This window comes from Crocuta crocuta, unplaced genomic scaffold (genome assembly GCF_008692635.1).
Source record: "Crocuta crocuta isolate KB4526 unplaced genomic scaffold, BGI_CrCroc_1.0 scaffold826, whole genome shotgun sequence".
Taxonomy (NCBI): Eukaryota; Metazoa; Chordata; class Mammalia; order Carnivora; family Hyaenidae; genus Crocuta; species Crocuta crocuta.
The window spans coordinates 398714-416014 of NW_027529474.1; the positions used below are offsets into that span (position 1 = coordinate 398714).

General features: G+C 45.6%; 1 protein-coding gene across 1 annotated transcript in view; it reads right to left on the reverse strand.

Annotated features, from left to right (window-relative positions):
- The window catches only part of LOC144228887 (kinesin-like protein KIF6), a 102455-nt gene that overhangs the window by 41301 nt on the left and 43853 nt on the right, over positions 1 to 17301 (reverse strand). Inside the window, exon 3 of the mRNA XM_077760789.1 lies at positions 1997 to 2047. Within this exon, the coding sequence (XP_077616915.1) occupies positions 1997 to 2047 (51 nt within the window). The remainder of the gene's footprint in view (positions 1 to 1996; positions 2048 to 17301) is intronic.

Here is a 17301-nt window from a genome sequence, read left to right on the forward strand (position 1 = left end):
CGGAGCCGTGAGTCCTCGCCCTTGGCCCCAACATTAGCCTCAAGGGCGAGGGTTAAGGCAGGAAACGGCTCTGTAAACAGTCTGTCACACTGAGAGGTTTCTCTCCATGAGAAGAATTCTGGCACGTGGTCGCTGGGGACACGTGAGTGCGGGTGGTTCTGAAACTCTGTCAGACAAGCTCCTAAGAAGCCTGGACTGAAAACGTGGCATTTAACCTCAAAATGGCAGCTGGGAGATGTTAACACTTCTTCTCTAATTGGGATAGTATGCTTTTAAAATAAATAGGTATTTCAAATGCTCTTAATTAGACTTCCAACCAAAGTGCTTTCCCTTTGAAGTCTGCTGATTACTTCAGGCAAAGCTGGGCCCTGTTGAAGCTGACACCTGCCGTCATTCAGAAGAAGGCTCCCAGAGAGACGAGCAGAGGAATTAAGAAGAGGCCCGTGGTTAAAGACAGGCAGCAGTTTCCCAAAGGCCCAGGCCTGTCTGGGGCTGGGTGGTGGGGGAGTGTCAGAGAGGATGAAGCACCTCTAGCCCTGAAAGCCCCAGTTATTAGACTGGTATTTTCCCGTTATTGTTTCTAGTCGCTCAGCATCCTGAAGACTGGAGAAAGGGCCAGACCACAGCCTGGGGATGTGGGGCCCAGCGGCACTCCTCAGGGATGACTCCCCATCCAGTGACCTACCCGTGAGGCCTGAAGGTCACCTTGGCACTGCCTCCCAACAGAGGTCCTCATGCCCTTCCCTGGCCCAGCCAGGGAGCCCAGGCTGCTGGAGAAGGCACTCAGCGGAATCTCAGCTCTGATGCCCTGACTGCATCTCTGGCAAAGGGCAGGTGTGGGGGGGGAGGTCCTGGAACGTTTACCTGACCTCCCAGTGCCGGAGCCAATAGTGGGAAGCTCAAACTCCAGTCAGTGTGCCTCAGGCTTCCTCATTCTGTGATTCTGACGTAACCAGTGGCTATCTGATGAGATCATTATTATTATTGAAACTAAACAACCGAACTTCCTAACTATCCAAATTCCTGGGGTCCAATGGGTCATCTTTATGATACTGGGACTTTCCTCCACCTGCCCTCTAGAGGCCCTGATTTCTCTAAGTGCAGGACATTCCAGGGGCCAGGCCATCTCAAGGGGAACCCTTTGTTTGGAATACATGCATTGCTTATTTAATCAGAGCCCTCTAAGTGTTTGGTCCCAGGCCTGCTAGAGAGGAAACATGGAGGTCCTGCCCAGGATACCTGCTCCCCCAGCCTTTCTGGGAGCTGATCTTTCCTCCGAAGTGACTGCCTTGGGTCACATATCACAGTGGGCATTTGCTCCAGCTGTCTACTGCTTAAAAGGTGCCAGGTTCCTCTTAGAATACCACCGTGCTGTCAGTGTTTGCATCCTTACTGTACTAAGTGAGCCCATCACTGCTAGCAGTGGAGAGCATGGGGGCTAAGAGCACCAGGCATGGACTCAGAGACCTCAGTTCAAATCCTAGTTTCAACACTTCCTAGCCATGTGACCTTGGGCAGGTCATTGAATCGTCTTCATCTAGAAAATGCACTGATTTCTTAGGACCGTCGTGAGGGAGAAAGGAGACTGTGCACACACGGCAGTGCCCAGGAGTGGTTCAGAAAACAGCAGCTCTTTTCATCATCAAATGTTGTTGTTAGGATTAGTTAGTAGTAGCTCTGAAAAGCTCAGAGTAGAGCCCTGAGGATACAGCGTGAATTGAGGTTAGGGTGTGGGGTGGAAGGGTCAGGGGGATGAGGCAGCAGCTGAGAAGGTGGAGTGCCAGGTCCTGACAGCTGGGAGAAGACACTCAGGATGGGGGTAACTGGTCCCAGAGAAGAGGGGCATCCAAAGGATGCTGCACGACTGCAAACCTTGCCTAGCTTAACCTTCTTGAGGGTTCTGGATGGATGATCTTTGAGTTGGGTCTAGGTGTCTGAGACCACATAGCTTGTGTTTACCTTCACCTTCTTCCTGCAGACTTCACTTTGTACCCACCTAGAGCTACTTGCTGCATATGGTGCTGGGTGATTTCTTCCTTCAAGTGACCTGTCAAAGACACAAAGGAAAACCACTGGTGAGATTCCTACAGGCTGGAGGAAGACTTTGCCTCAGAAGCACATAGCAAGCAAAAATTAAATAGATAGAGCAAGGAAGACAAAAGTGGACATGGCTTCAAGAAGAGCCCTTCCTTTGATGCACTGGATGGTGCTGGAAGAACAGGCTGCCATGCTGGGGCCTTGGCTCATCAAGGCAAATATGCATTTCACCTTTGGGCTCAATGATCTTTGCCTGTCACTCATAACCTTTGTTAGGGTCCTAGTCCCTTCAGTAGTTCTGTCTATTATTAATGAAGGGGAAGGCAGAATTTGATCTTTTAATAATTTATAGGGCTACTTTTAAATCTACTTTTTTCTCTGATGCTGTATGAAACCATGTCAAATAAAAAAGATGGTGGTTTTAGTTGATTATAACCTTAATAGGAACACAGCAGTTGATCACTGGGTATGAGACATGTTATTCCAGGTTGCATTAATAAAGGTATAGCGTGTAGTTGAAGGGAAGTGATAGTAATGTACTCTGCATATGTACTCTGTAGTGGTCAGACCACAGTTGGAATTTGTTCTAGGGGCTACTCTTCATAAGGAATGTTAGAAAATATTTGTAGAAAATTGTGACTGAGATGGTGAAGGATCTAAAACCATGGCATATAAGAAACATTCAAGGCAATCTGAGATGTTTAGATGAGAAGAAAAGACTTGGAGGGAGAGAAGGCTCAGAGATAATGACTGTCTTTAAGAATCTGGACATTGGGGCATCTGGGTGGCTCAGTTGGTTGAGCATTTGACTCTTGATTTTGGCTCAGGTCATGATCTCAAGAATTATGAGATTGAGCCCCATGTGGGGCTCTGTATTGACAGCACAGGGCCCCTGCTTGGGACTCTCTCCCTCTCTCTCTCTGCTCTCCCCTGTACTCTCTCTTTCTCCCTCTCAAAATAAAAAGAACAAACTTAAAAAAAATCTGAATGTTGTCATCTGGACAAGAAAACAGATTTATTTTTTTCCTACTCTAGAGGGCAGAAGTCAAGCTGAATAAAGACAGAGTAGGGGCTCAATGAGAGGAAGAAATAGTTCACAATGAAGACTGTCTCAGTGTGGATTAAGTTGTCTCAAACTGGACTGCACTTCCTGGCAGAGCAGTGAGTCCCTTTCTGACAGTGCTTGAGAAGAGGATGAGTGACAGTCTATGGGGTATTAAAGCAAGAAACTTTGCCCTGGGTAGGAGTTGGGGCAAAGTGACCTCCAGGTTTCTTCCATCTCTACTGCAATTCTATGATTTCGTGCTGGAAGGAGGGGTGAAGCATCTGCCTGAGAGTCTGTTTAGACCCAAGGGCTCAGCTCACTTGTTAAAATGTCAGTGCTGTCTGCATTACATGTCCCATTTGGGAGATGTGATCAGGCCACTGGGGACTCCGAGAAAGCCTGGGAACTTCACTGCTCCCTTGTCTAATGTATTCCTTTCTTCGTGTAAAATACATTCAACACCTCAAAGTTTTCAGAAGATGAGTAGACAATGAAGCAGTCACAGGAGACCCCGTCACTCATTGGAAGATAAAAGGCACTTGTAGAATGTTATGACTGGGAGGGACAGAAGAGGTCATCCACTTTAACGTCGCACCTAATTCAGGGATCCCTTCTACTTGTAAGACTTGTATGGATCCAGGCTGTCCCACTGATTAAATTGTATAGAAGGAATTATTGATGTGATGTTGATACCTGCTTCCCGATACCTTCCAGATTTGGACCTGGTCAGCTCTCTGGGACAGCACAGAAGAGGGATCTTCTCTCTCTAGCAGAGAGGATCTGAGAATGTCACGATTTCTCCACTTGGACTTGTCCTCTCTGGGTTAAATGCCATCAGTTCCTTCAGCTCCTCTTGGAGGTCACTGTCTCCAGGCGTGTCATAGTGCGAGTCTGTGCCTAGGTTTCCACGTGTCCCCACTGGAGAGGACTGTGCACAAAGAGGGAGCCAACGATTGGGCACAAGCAATGACTGCACCTTAATTCCAAGTGGGAGAGGGTAAGAATTTAGGGAATGTGTTGAGCAGGAGGTGGAGAGGTGGAAATCTGGCTCCAGGGTGAGAACCAGACCAGCCTGGTACCAGCAGGAAAATGACCTGAAACCCAGGCCAGCCACAGCCACAGATGGGATCTTGTCCCCACTCTGAGCAACATGACCTTTATTGTCTACATCAGTGGAGGGGAAGAGGCGGGAGCACAGGGGTGGTGCTGGGCTGAGACAGAGCGTGTGCATTCTTCAAATAAAAGGAGGCAGAACTGTGACAAATACAACACGCCACTTAGACACAGCTCTCCACTTGGAGTAGGTCATTAAGGGCTCTCTCATGCCACCCTGGTGCCTGGCTACCTCCTTCCTGGGGAGACTGGATGGTGACTTGCTTTGGAGGACACATTGGGCCGTGTTCCTCCTTGGGAGACTACTTTCCCCACGAGACTCCCGACATCTTGTCTCCTTGACCAGAGGCTTCCCCAATGATGTGTCTCCTCAATGACAAGCCTCCTAACCTCACGCCTTATCCCCGTAGGTGCTCAGCTTCGTCTGTCACAATTTCCCCTGCTCCCACTGGGGCTCCCTTCCCCAAACCCCGGGGAAGGTATTTTGCAATGACAGGGTTAAGGATTCTCTACAGCCCCCAGCCTGGGGACAGCTGCTTGTGTAAAGAAAGAAAAGGACTTGCCACCAGCACTGTTAGTTTCTGTAAACTCCACAAAGAGATACCTACTCCCAGAACAATGAGCCATCCCCTTGACAATGCTACATATTGATAAAGGTAGGTTTAAAATGTATGTAGTGATGCTCAATTTTGGTGGATTGGTTAACATCACCTACCACATGGTGATTTTTGTTTTTGAGATCTTCCCAAACAAGCTTCTAAAAATAGCCTTATGGCTGATACCTAATTGCATTTTCTAACAGAGTCATTCTTCATGTGAAGATAACAGTCTCTGGAATCGGCTGGATCTTGCATTTCCGCAGGTTTTGGCAAGAGAAGGAAGTGAGGGGGATTGCAGAATTCACTCAGCATGCAGCTTGCTGTCATTAGCATGGTGATAAATTTGCTGGTTTTGGCATGGGTTCCTGGACACATCCCCATGCCGAGGTATGGAAAAGAGATGAAACGGAAAGAGAGAACTCCCAGCCTGAGGCAGGAGATGGTCAGGGAGGAAGCCAGGGCGGGTGTTGGTGGGGGGGAGCGGGTAGGGGGAAGGCTCCACTTGTAGGAGCATGGTGGTAATTAGTAATCTTGTCTCAGTAATTTACAACAGCACATGCCAGAAACACCTTCTCTCCCTTTCTGGTTCATTGATCACGAGGGTGGGGGTGTGAGGAGGGGGTGGTGGGGTACCTGGAGCTGCAACCACCCATGGGGAGCTCCAGAGGAGACACATGACCTTAGTTAGAAACCACCACATGCGGCGTAGCATGGCGTACGGTTTTTCTGTACCAAGTACTTCATATGAAAAGTATTCACTTATTTTTTTTATAGTGATCATCTTTTGGATAAAACAATTTTCCTTAAAATTCACATTTTATTTTGCATGCCTGTTAGTTTAAATTTGTTTACCAGCTGAAAGCTGCATAGCTGGGCCAGAGCAGAGCTCCTCATTTCCAACTTCCCCAGAATGGCCGTCTGCAGGCTGCTCATGCAGTTTCTGTGATGCAGCACCTTATGAGGATGCCGACATCACTATCAAGCAGTAAATATTTATTGCTCATGCACTATATGTTAAATACTAGGTTATTTTTTTTTTTTAATATTTTTTTATTTCTAGGAGAGAGAGAGAGCGTGAGCAGGGGAGGGTCAGAGAGAGAGGGAGTCACAGACTGAAACAGGCTCCAGGCTCTGAGCTGGCAGTCAGCACAGAGCCCGACGCGGGGCTCGAACCCATGAACCACAAGATCATGACCTGAGCGAAAGTCAGACGCTTAAGTGACTAAGCCACCCAGGCACCCCTAAATACTAGGTTATAAGCGCTGTGGAATATACAAATTAGTTAAGAGTCTCTTCTAGTTCAAGAAAGTTAGCATGAGGGGTGCTTGGGTAGCTCAGTTGATTGTCTGACTTTGGCCCAGGGCATGATCTCATGGTTTGTGGGTTCGAGCTCCGCATCAGGCTCTGTGCTGACAGCTCGGAGCCTGGAGCCTGCTTCAGATTCTCATGGCAGATCTTGCTTTTTCCCTCATGGATAGTTTGCTTTCCTGGGTCTGGCTCTTCAGCACAGCACTTTGGGGAGCTAATGCCGGACACTGGGAGTTGGACTCAAGATGAAGCAAACTTCTTTGCCATTTTGGTTAAACTGGAAGATAATCACAATCTTGTAGGTATACAGAGTTAGGTTCAGATCCCAACTCTGCTACTTCTAGTAGAAGTAGGTTCCTCCTAGGTTACTTAACTTATTCTAAGCCTCAATTTTATCATGTGAAAAAGGGGCTGTAATAAAACAACTGGGATAATACCTGTTTTTCCATATCTCAAGGCTCTTGGGAGGACAGAGAGATGATGTATCAACCTATGTGACATGCCAGAGTAGTTTTAGGGACAAAGGCACTTTCAGAAATATTGAAAGGATACTATATTCATAAGACACCGGGCTGAAGGGCAAGTGGTGAAATGTGGACTCAATGGTAGACATAAGTTTAGAGGGGGAAAGGCGGGTTAGTGGCATTAGGAAAGGCATCATCACTACAGGTGAGCTTTGGGTGGATCCTAAAGGGGGCAGAGGTATTACGGTGGGGATGGGAAAGGCACTGCAGGCAAAGAGAATCATGGGACAATAGGGTGGAGAAGGCAAGGCTTATGCTCATTTGGGGTAGGGACTCGGAAGGGAAAGTTTGAGTGGAGTGATAGGGCTGTGGGGAGACTACTGTCCAAGATCCTAGGTCATTATTCTTTTTAATGTTTATTTATTTACTTTGAAAGAGAGAAAAGAGAGAGAGAGCAAGCACAAGTCAGGGAGGGGCAGAGAGAAGGAGAGAGTGAGAATCGTAAGCAGGCTCCGTGCTGTCAGTACAGAGCCCAATGTGGGGCTCGAACTCACAAACCCTGAAATCATGATCTGAGCCAAAATCAAGAGTCAGATACTTAACCAACTGAGCCACTCAGGAGCTTATGAAGGACTCTGGACCCAAGTAAAAATCTGTTCTTCTACTTGACTATACTACTATATGACACCTTGGTAAAAACAAATGAAAGCAAACTTCAGTAGCAGGATTGGGGTGAGAGGAGAATACACAGAATCATGTTGCTTTCCTGAGGGGCCTCTTTGAAGGGGAAGGTCTAGTTAGTGGGTCTGACTTCAGAGTGTTGATTTCAGCTGTGGTGTAGGATGCCAGTTTCTTTGTACTCTAACACAGAGGACTGTGATTGCCAAAAGGTTAGATTGCCTAACGACTATTTGTAAGGCGATTTATAAAATTAATGGGCCTAGCACAAATTATGTGTGTAATCCTTAGATGAATTTCCAACAAACAGGACTATGTAAATCCTTTGAAACCTTAAAATCAGGCACATGCATCTCCTCCTTGCTAGTATCTGTTTCATTAGGTTGTATCTAAGCTTGTTTGTATAATTTGAAAATTGACTGAGGTGGCAGAGAAGGACAAATATCATATGTTTGCACGTATAGGAGGATTAGGAGGAACTTGACGGAGGAACAAGGGGGAGAAGAAGGGCAGAAATGGTGGGGGAAAGGGAGAGAGGCAAACCATGAGAGACTCTTGAATGCTGACAAAAACTGAGGACTGATGGATGTGGGGGGGAGGGGGGGATGGGCATGGAGGAGGGCACTTGTGGGGATGAGCACTGAGTGTTATGTGGAAACTAATTTGACAATAAACTATTTGTGAAAAAAAAAAAAGAAAATTGACTGAGGCAGGACGCAACTCCTCCCACCAAAGCAATGGGGAATAAAATCAAACAAGAGACTGATAAGAAGACTGCTAGATTAGATTTCAAGACAGATTTCTGAAGACCAGAAGTGGGACAGAAGTGCAAAATGGTAAGTGGAGTCTAAGCCTTTAGCTGGCAGGGCTCCAGGTCCGGAAACAGGAAGATGACTAAAAGGGCACCATGTGAGACGCAGTCTGAAGCTGCAGGGTGCGGTGAGGGTCCCCTGCCACCCTATCTGTGGCTGGAAGGGGACTGAGGAAAAAAAAAGTGCTGCTAGGTGCTGCCTAGAGCTATGGTTCCCTTCCTACTGCAAGCCCATTGAGGAAGAAAGGTACAAACTCAGCCTCTCAGTTGCTACACCAAGTTGCCCACTGACACTCTGACCAGATGGGCCACATCCTGGTATCACCGTAGAGCAGTGACTCCAAATTGTCTGCCCTACTGGCTGGGGTTGGGGGGGAGGAGTTGGAGGGTCTGTGAGACATACAGGGATGAGCACAAAGGGACAGAGAGAAAGGGAAAGAAATCAAATGTGTTTCCTTAAAAATGAACCTGCCCACAAAAATGCCAAAATGTATGAATAAATCTAATGCTAAAAAATGATAGCAAAATTAATAGCTGGAACATGAATTCATTACAGATGAAAGTAATTTTCTGGATAGATAGATACAGACATCTATTGATGCAGACCCACAAATGGCTGAATTAGTCTTACTCTTTAGGTTACAGCATATTTTCCTTGTCAGTATGGGCAAAGCCCTGCATGTACACATGTATGCACATATGTATGTAAAGCCCTGCATTTACGTACATACGTATGTAGGTATAGGTATGTATGTGTGTGTATATATATGTACGTACATGTGTGTTTATCCCTGTGCCTTATGCCCCATTGCTAATTCCCATCCCCCTACGCCTCTAAGAGGTGGCCATTCTGATTGCATGGATGCATACCCTTTAATCATATATATTTTTACAAATTGTATTCAAGTTTTCTGTGAGTCTTTAAGCCACGGAAGTAATACTGTGCTATAGATCTCATTTATTTATTGGTACCATGTTTTTGACATCCACTCACGTTGCTGTATGTGCATCCGGTCCTTGGTTTCTAACTGCTACACGCATGGCATAGAGTGTACTCCAACCTTGTAACTTTCCTTCCCCAAGGGGAGAACGACTAGATTGCCTCCCACTCCCACTAGCACAGACAGTGCTGTGATGGCCGTGCTGGAACATGGAATCTTACGTGCCCGCGAGAGACTCCCCTGCTGGCTTTCAGCTGATCTGATTTGAGGTGCCGCCTTTCATAATGATGGTGCCACTCAGTGCTCCCCAGAGAGACTGCAAAATAAGTATGTTGAGCATACTCCAAGAGATTGATGACGGCTTATGCTTTCTTTAAGGAAGAATGAGAAATCATACAACAAATAGGTATGAATAAGAATAGGCGGAGAGGAAAGATGTTTTGAAATGAAAAATAGAGTCATGACTTAAAGAACCAAAAATAATAGAGGGAATAAGAGGAGAAAACCCCAAACAGGACATATTTTAAAGGTGAGTTTGTGATTGGAAAGATAATATGGAGAAAGTCACCCCAAACCCACCTGAAATATGGACTGGACAGCAAGACAGGAAATGGGAAAAGGCAGTTAAAAGTCCTAGAGGGGAGACCAAGAGGCATCACCAGGTGTCTGAGGAGAGTTCTAGAAGAAGGGAAGGCGGCATTGTGAAGGGGCAGTACTGGAGGAGACAGCAGACATGTTTTTCTGGAACTGAAGAAAGGCATAAGCTGGTGGGTTGCAGGTGCGCTCTGAGCACAGAGCAGCGCAAATGAAGACAGACCTGCCCTCGGACACATCACAGTGCGAGTCCTGACCTTCGGGGAAGAAGAGCCACTGTTCTCGGCCACCAGTGGACCTGCAGCAGAACTCCGTAGACCACGGTCCACGTCTCAGCCATGGCAAGGGGTGCCAGGGACAATGGAGGGAAGTAAACTGTCAACCTGAATTTTATACATGGTCCAACGTTCATTCTTTGATGAGGGAACAATGAAGACATTTTCTGTCATAAGAGGATTGAGAGCATTTACCACTCACGAGTGACCACCCCCCAAAAGGGAGTCAACTGGGAGGTAGCCAGGCATGGAGGCTCGGTACATGGACTTTGGAGCCAGGTGCCCTAGTTGGCATATCAGCCAGGCTATCTACTGGGCACCATTGTGCTAGCTACTGAATGGCTATGTGCCTCAGTTTCCTCCTCTACACAACAGGGATAGTACTGGTATCTGCTGTGAGGAGTGAATTAGGTCACATATGTAATGTGCTCAGAAGAGTGCCTAGGATATAAGAACTGTAGAAGTGTAGACAGTTATGATGATCAGCAAGAAGAAAAATTAATACAGAGAAATATGTAGGAAAAAGAAACAGTGATGAACATTAAAAGGAATAAATATTTAAGGAAAAATACTTAACCATTGACCATAAAAACTCTGTGTGTGTGTGTGTGTGTGTGTGTGTGTGTGTGTGTGTGTGTGTGTGTGTGTGAAAACTGAAACTCTAAGTAATAATAACATGATGGAGGTAAGGTGAGAGGATGTTCAATGGGGGAGTTAAAACAAGCTGTAGCCCTGGATGTGGTTGGGTGGGAGGGTGGAGGGTATATCTGGAATAACTACAGACATTGTTATAGTTACTTTTTAACTCTAGAAGAATAAGAATACATACTATAACAGCCGAGTCAATAGAGAATCAGAAAAAAGGCAGTGGAGGACTGCAGGGAAGGAATGCCAAGATTTTAATAATTCAGTAGAGCAGGAAAGGAGAAAAAGGAAGCAAAGAAGAGAATGGGTAAAAAAGAACACAAATGATCCTGTGGTCAAACAATGGCAAGAGCCTTACATACATGTGTATATAGCTCTGTGTGTACATGCGCCTATGTAGCCATATGAGCGTGGAGGTCATGTGGACGGATGCCCACAAAGCTGTGAGGATGGGTTACCTGAGGGTAGAGAATGAATTGGATAGGAGAGGTAGGAGCCAAGCAAGATGCAAAAAGAAAGGTACGTATGATTTATGATTTATATAAAAGCCTATGTATATTTATAAAAAGAAATTAAAATTTAAAAACCCACTGCAATTTGCTTCCTTGAGAAGGAACAGGATGTTACTACAGCATGCTGACAATGGTGCTTGGGTCCCTGCTGCGCAGTGACATCATCTGTCATGGGTGCTGACTGAAAATGTTTATGGCCCGGGTCCCAGTGCCAGGGCTGGGGGTGAGGAGGAGTCCCAGCCTATTTACCAGTCCTCTGTTATTGCCCTGGGCCATGTGCAAGAAAGGTGAGGGCAGAAGATGGAGAGTCAGAGGAAGCCCAGCCCTTCCCGAGTCAAGGAAGCCCTTAGTTGCCACAGTAAACCAAGGGATCTCCACCAGCCTGGGCTGGGGGAGGCCCTGAGAAGCCTTCAGCCCTCCCTTGGAGCATGGAAGACTGGTCCTTTCCTGGATTCCCCAGAAAGAAAGGTTCAATGACGGGGCACTGAGTGGGAGGCCGTGAATGGTCTAAATGCCGGGCAAATGTTTTTAAGCCTTCTCGTTCCAACATGACATTTCAATTCTCCAGATTTCAAGACTTTTCTTCCCCTTGGTAACATATTAAGTTGCAGAGAGAGGAAAAAAACAGCAGCTCATTCTTAATATCAATAATTTCAAGAAAAACATACGGTAACTTGCCTTGATTTTCCCCACTGGGATTTTCTCAAGAGCACCCCGTCACCTTGGCCCTATCTTGCAAAGGAGGATGTGCCCCATAATTGATGAGCATTTCAGCTCAGGATGAAAACACCAGACAGCGGTCTGGGCTTCAAGACAGCTCTGTTCTTATCACCAGGACACTACATGATGATCACATTTTGGGAGAATGCTCTCATTTGTAAAAAATGACCAAATTATACTATGTCTGGGAGACCTGATTCTTTTCCTATGGGATATTCATTCCGGATACCCAAGTAATCATAATAATCATAGGAGATTAGCACATTTTGTCTGGAGCTTAGGCATTTGGCTATTATATACACTTAATTAAGCTAAGGAGCTCATTGATATCACTATTCCAGTATGTGATAATATTCCATAAACATATTTGAAGAATTAAGTAAATAAGCACATTTGTTAAAGGCTCAAATAAACATGCAAGTAGGTAAGCATCAGGAAAATTTTCAGCTAAGCAACCAGCATAAATTGTTAAATACTAACCATCTTAGGGAGCTGAGGGCTCAAGATTGTGTTGGCATCCATTCAAAAGATGTTACTTTAGATGCTTGGAAGGTCTTATCTCAGCAAGGGAAGGATATAACTAGCTTTCAAGACCCACCCTGGAGGAGTAACTATAGACCACAATCCTTCTTCCCATCGTGGCTCTGGTTTCTAGGGCTGCTTTTGGGGGCACAGGGAGGGTCCGTCCAGCATGGCTTCTGGTTTCTATCCTGAAGCTCCAGAGGTAGTACAGGGGACACTCTCAGGGAAACTTGGGCACATTCAAGCCTCCTCTCTTCCAGTGTGGGTGGGTCAGGCATAGTGTACTTATTCCCAGTTCTCCCCAGCTCACACTGGAGGCTAGTTTGTACTGGCCCCTCATGAACCATGGAGGTAGGAGGCAGGGCTCACTTAAGGAGTGTGAAGTAAAGCCCAGGCACTAAGATGTTTGATTTGGCAGTGTATCTAGTTTTTAGTGAATTCAAACATAAAACTTTCTACAAATGTGGGACCCCACATACAAAACCTCTGCCTTCTGATGATTACTCACCCTCAAATTCACCATTACTTTCATTAGTAGCTGGGTCTTTCATATTCCTTTATATAGTCAAATGTGATTGATTTCTGTAATTGGAAGTAAATGACTTTTTAATAAGCTTGCTTGAAATGCTGGTAGTAATCGTCCTCTGTTTTCAGGGCCTGGGATGATTACTACCCTCATCCTTTTATTGCTTTTTTTTCTTCCAGAAAATAGCACTAGAACTCTTTCTCTCTTTTTTTAATTAAAAATAGTTTTTAATGTTTATTTTTGAGAGAGAGAGAGAGAGAGAAAGAGAGAGTGAGGGGAGGGGCAGAAAAAGAAGGAGATTCAGAATCTGAGGCAGGCTCCAGGCTCTGAGCTGTCAGCACAGAGTCCTACATGGGGCTCGAACCCATGAACCGTGAGATCATGACCCGAGCCAAAGCCAGATGCTTAACTGACTGAGCCACCCAAGTCCCCCGGAACTCTTTCTCTTTTTGTTTCTGTTATGGCTAAATATTATCGAAGAGAAGAGGGTAAGAAAGAGAGAGGCAGACTTGCTGACCATTCTGCAGAGGATGCTTTACAGAAATGACATGGTTCAGGGAGAATATAGCTTCCCCTCTCTGAACCTGAGTTCTGCCTATGTGAAATGCTAGTATGTGTGGCTCTACTTCTGTAAGGATTTCCATCCCCGCTGCCCATTTTTGGCAGATAAGTGGAGAATAAGGAAACTCAGGGAGTTAGGATCAGAAAAAGGAGGCAAAACAGATAGCAAAACTGGAAGGGAGGCTTCTGCGGTGAAGCTTTGGGAGAGATGAAGCCAGTTGAAGGGGGAAGTACACACAGCCTGAGGAGCACTTTCTTCATCCATCAGAAGGAGTGGGGTGTGGGGGTTTGGGGAGTTGGAACATGTGTAAGCAGAGCTGATGGCATTGGTCTTGGTGCTGTTTCTCTGGGGAGTCAAGTACTCCAAGTTGTAAAATCAGGCAGTGAACACTCAGAAGAAAAACAGACACAGAGAAGGAATTGCCATAATATGCAAAGATAAAAATAACTCAAGTTTCATGTTGAAACTTTTGGGGAGAGAGATCCTGAAAAAAATTCAGCGTATTAAGGAATGATAAGTGGAAGTTAAATATACACAACCTGTTATGACAAACTGAAGATGAATTAGATGCTATTGTATGTTCTTTAGTGTCTTGGCTTTAGTATTTTGTTCTGGTGAATCTACAAATATTTGTAGGGCCTTTCAGAGGTTGACTTGCAAACTTTATCTTGTTTTTCATATAAAGGTTTAATCCTTAATTATAGATTTTCTTATCACAGGGATGCTTGGGTCCCTCAGGGCTGGGGATGGATGGACAATTGCTCTACAATGCTCTACAAATTAGACAGTATATGTCCCAGGGCACAGCAATTGCTGAGAACTCCCATTACAGCAGAAGCTGCTTTCCATTCAGCTTGGAGTGTGCTGATCATCAGCTGCTCTGGGGGCCTAACAGGGGCCAGGACCCAGACCTTCACATTCTTTGAACTTGGGGAGATTAGAATTTTCAGAATTAGGAGCAGACTCTGCCTTCTACAAGAGAGTGTAGATAGTATCTTCAAGGCAAACAGCTGTGTTTGAGATAATCTAATCATTTAATGGAACACTTGAGGTCCATATATATATAAGGCGAAGCTCCACTCTTCTTGGGGAAGCTCTAAAAATGAGATAACCCAAATGCAGGTGTTTCAGGATAAGCGTTAGGTGTTCTGTGTTCAGAAACACACACTGGCTGTGTTTCTTCTAGCAGAGCTGCGTGCCCATGTAGCTAGAGAATTTTTTTCCCCTAAATCTAAAATGTAGACTGTCATATACCTTAAAAATAGAGTTTGTGCTTAGACGGTATGATGGCTAATTCTATGGGTCAACTTGGCTGAAGTATGGTGTCCAGATGTTTGGTCAAATACCAGTGTTAATCACATGAGTTTACATATAATTAACATTTATATCAGCTGATTTTGAATAAAGCAGACTACTGTCCATCATGTGGATGGGACTCATCCAGTTAGTTGACAACTTTAAGGGAAAAAAGACTGAGGCTCCCTGAGGAAGAAGTAATTCCAGAATGCCTTGGGACTCGAGTTGCAACATCAACTCTTCCCTGGGTCTCCAGCCTATAGACTTAGCCTGCAGAATTTGCACTTGCCAGCCTTTACAATGACATGAGTAAATTCCTTAAATGAATCAGTCTCTCTCTCTCTCTCTCCACACACACACACACACACACACACACACACACACACACACATGCACGTTATTGGCTCTCTGTCTCTGGAGAAGCTTAATACAGACGGTAAGGGTGCATGTTCTTGTCCAAGCACTTGTTCTAGTACTTTGTAAGCAGAGGACAGACCATGGTGGCATAAATGTGCAGGCCTAATCTGGTCTTCACCTTGCACATAAATAGAATCTCTCATTTAGGTACTAAAAGGTGATCATCATAACAGGGGAAAGACACTACTGGTATTTGGTGAGATGCATCTGGTCCTGCACAATAAAGAACTCCCCAACTCAATAGGCCAATGGCATCCCCATTGAGAAAGGTATGGCAAAGAGCTGGTCACTGGGTGCAGCCTACCTGGACTAGCAACTTGCTTGTGTCATTTAAGACTGAATAGCCCAGAGTTTGGGAAAACAAAGTGCTGTGAACTATCTGTCAAGGCTAAGAGTTCAGCCAGGGGCCTTAGAGAGAGTGAATATATAAAGAGGCAGTCGAGCCTGGAGGCCAAATAGGCTGCTACTTGGAATGCCTGGCTGAGGCCCGGAGCCACCAGGCAAAAGCCCTCCAAGAGCCCCACTTCCAGAAGTAGCAGTTAGATACTGTCCCATAGCCATTTCCATTAGCCTGAGCCATTAGTAAGGTCTTAGAAAAGTCGGCCTGGCCTAGTCAAATGTGGCAGCCTGGGAGGCAGGGTCCCTGGGGCTGGAGCAGTGGCCATCAGCAATGCCACCATCAGAGGACAGCAGGCCCAGTATATCTGCGTATGGCGGCCTCTGCTGCGTGGACAAAGATGAGGGGGCCAGGAAAGATGAGGGGTCCTAGGCATGTACGTACAACAGAGCATCCAAGAGACCATCCTTGGGGACCCTCTCAGGATCAGTCTGGGGACTTGTTTTGAGGTGAATGGACTAATTTTTATCAGGAAAGCCAGTAGGAACTTCAGCCATAATAGTTTGGGAATAAAAAAGAGAATCAGCCACATATGGGTGTCACTGGCTGGTGAGGCCAGAGATACATATGTGAGACTCACTGGGAGGATCTTCCTCTGATGCTGTCCTCCCTCCAACAACCAGAATGGAGGGCCTTTAGAGGCAGGTGGGAGGTATGAAGGCCATGCAACTGGGAAAGGAAAGCATCTTTCAAACATAGTCTCGATGAGTCTATTCCAAACTGATACCAATCCCAACTCCCAAATTTCTCAAGAAATGAGATCTGGTTAAATTTTTTCCTTTTTTGCCATTCTTAAAAAATATCAAATGGGGCATCTGGGTGGCTCAGTAGGTTAAGCATCCAGCTCTTGATTTTGCTTCAGGTCGTAATCTCCCATGTGTGGGATCAAGCCCCACATACTCAGCATGGAGCCTACTTGGGATTCTCTCTCTTCCTATCCCTCTGTCCCTCTCTAGCCCTCTCTCTCAAAAAAAGTTTAAAAAAAAATCAAAAGCTAATATTTTGCAGATGGCTTTACACTGGCCACGCTGGCCAGGCTTCATGGGGTCCAAAGCAAACACACCTGATCTACGTTTGGTCAGCACTGGGAGGCCCTAGAAGGCCAAGAAATTAACAGAGGAATCCAAGGATTGTTTCTTATCCTGAAAGGCCTCAACCTGAAATAGCTCTTGCTTTGCAGAACTTGTATGAGTGTGGCAAGGAGGGGGAGCAGGGCTGTGGGGGAGATGCTTGTGAATCCATTCAGGTTCCTATAAAAGGATTTTGATGCTATCTGTCATTGGAAACAGATCTGACTCCTTCTTCATGGTGATGAATATTTATAATCTCTTCTCCTCATCGTCCACGGTGTCAATGAAGAGTGAATACGTGTGACATGCAGTGTTTGGTGAGAACTTCACTCTGGGCCTTAGGATGCTGTCTGCTGCAGACAATGTGCTTGAGGAAATAATGTTCTGTACCACAGAATTGCAAAGATCTGTTTTCTGTGGAATTATGTGTTATCAGATTGATGTGAATGATCCTTTGGGGGTTGTTATTTTAACAAGGAGAGGGCGTTTTGTGGAACTGGTTGGTTTTTACCTGGATCTCAGGAAATCACCAACTATGCTAATACAATAGATGAATGATAGGTGAAGTAAGATCTTGCATGTATGGCAAGAAAGGGACAGTGACAGCTAAGCATCTGGATGCAAACAGAGCACCCCTAATTCCTATCAGTGTGACATTGTCAATACTGATGGTGACATCTAGGAAGCTCGCAAAGGGGCCTCAGGGCTTCTTGCAGTTTCCCAAACCACTTCAGCAATCTCAGATCCAACCTGCATAACCTCGCTCACA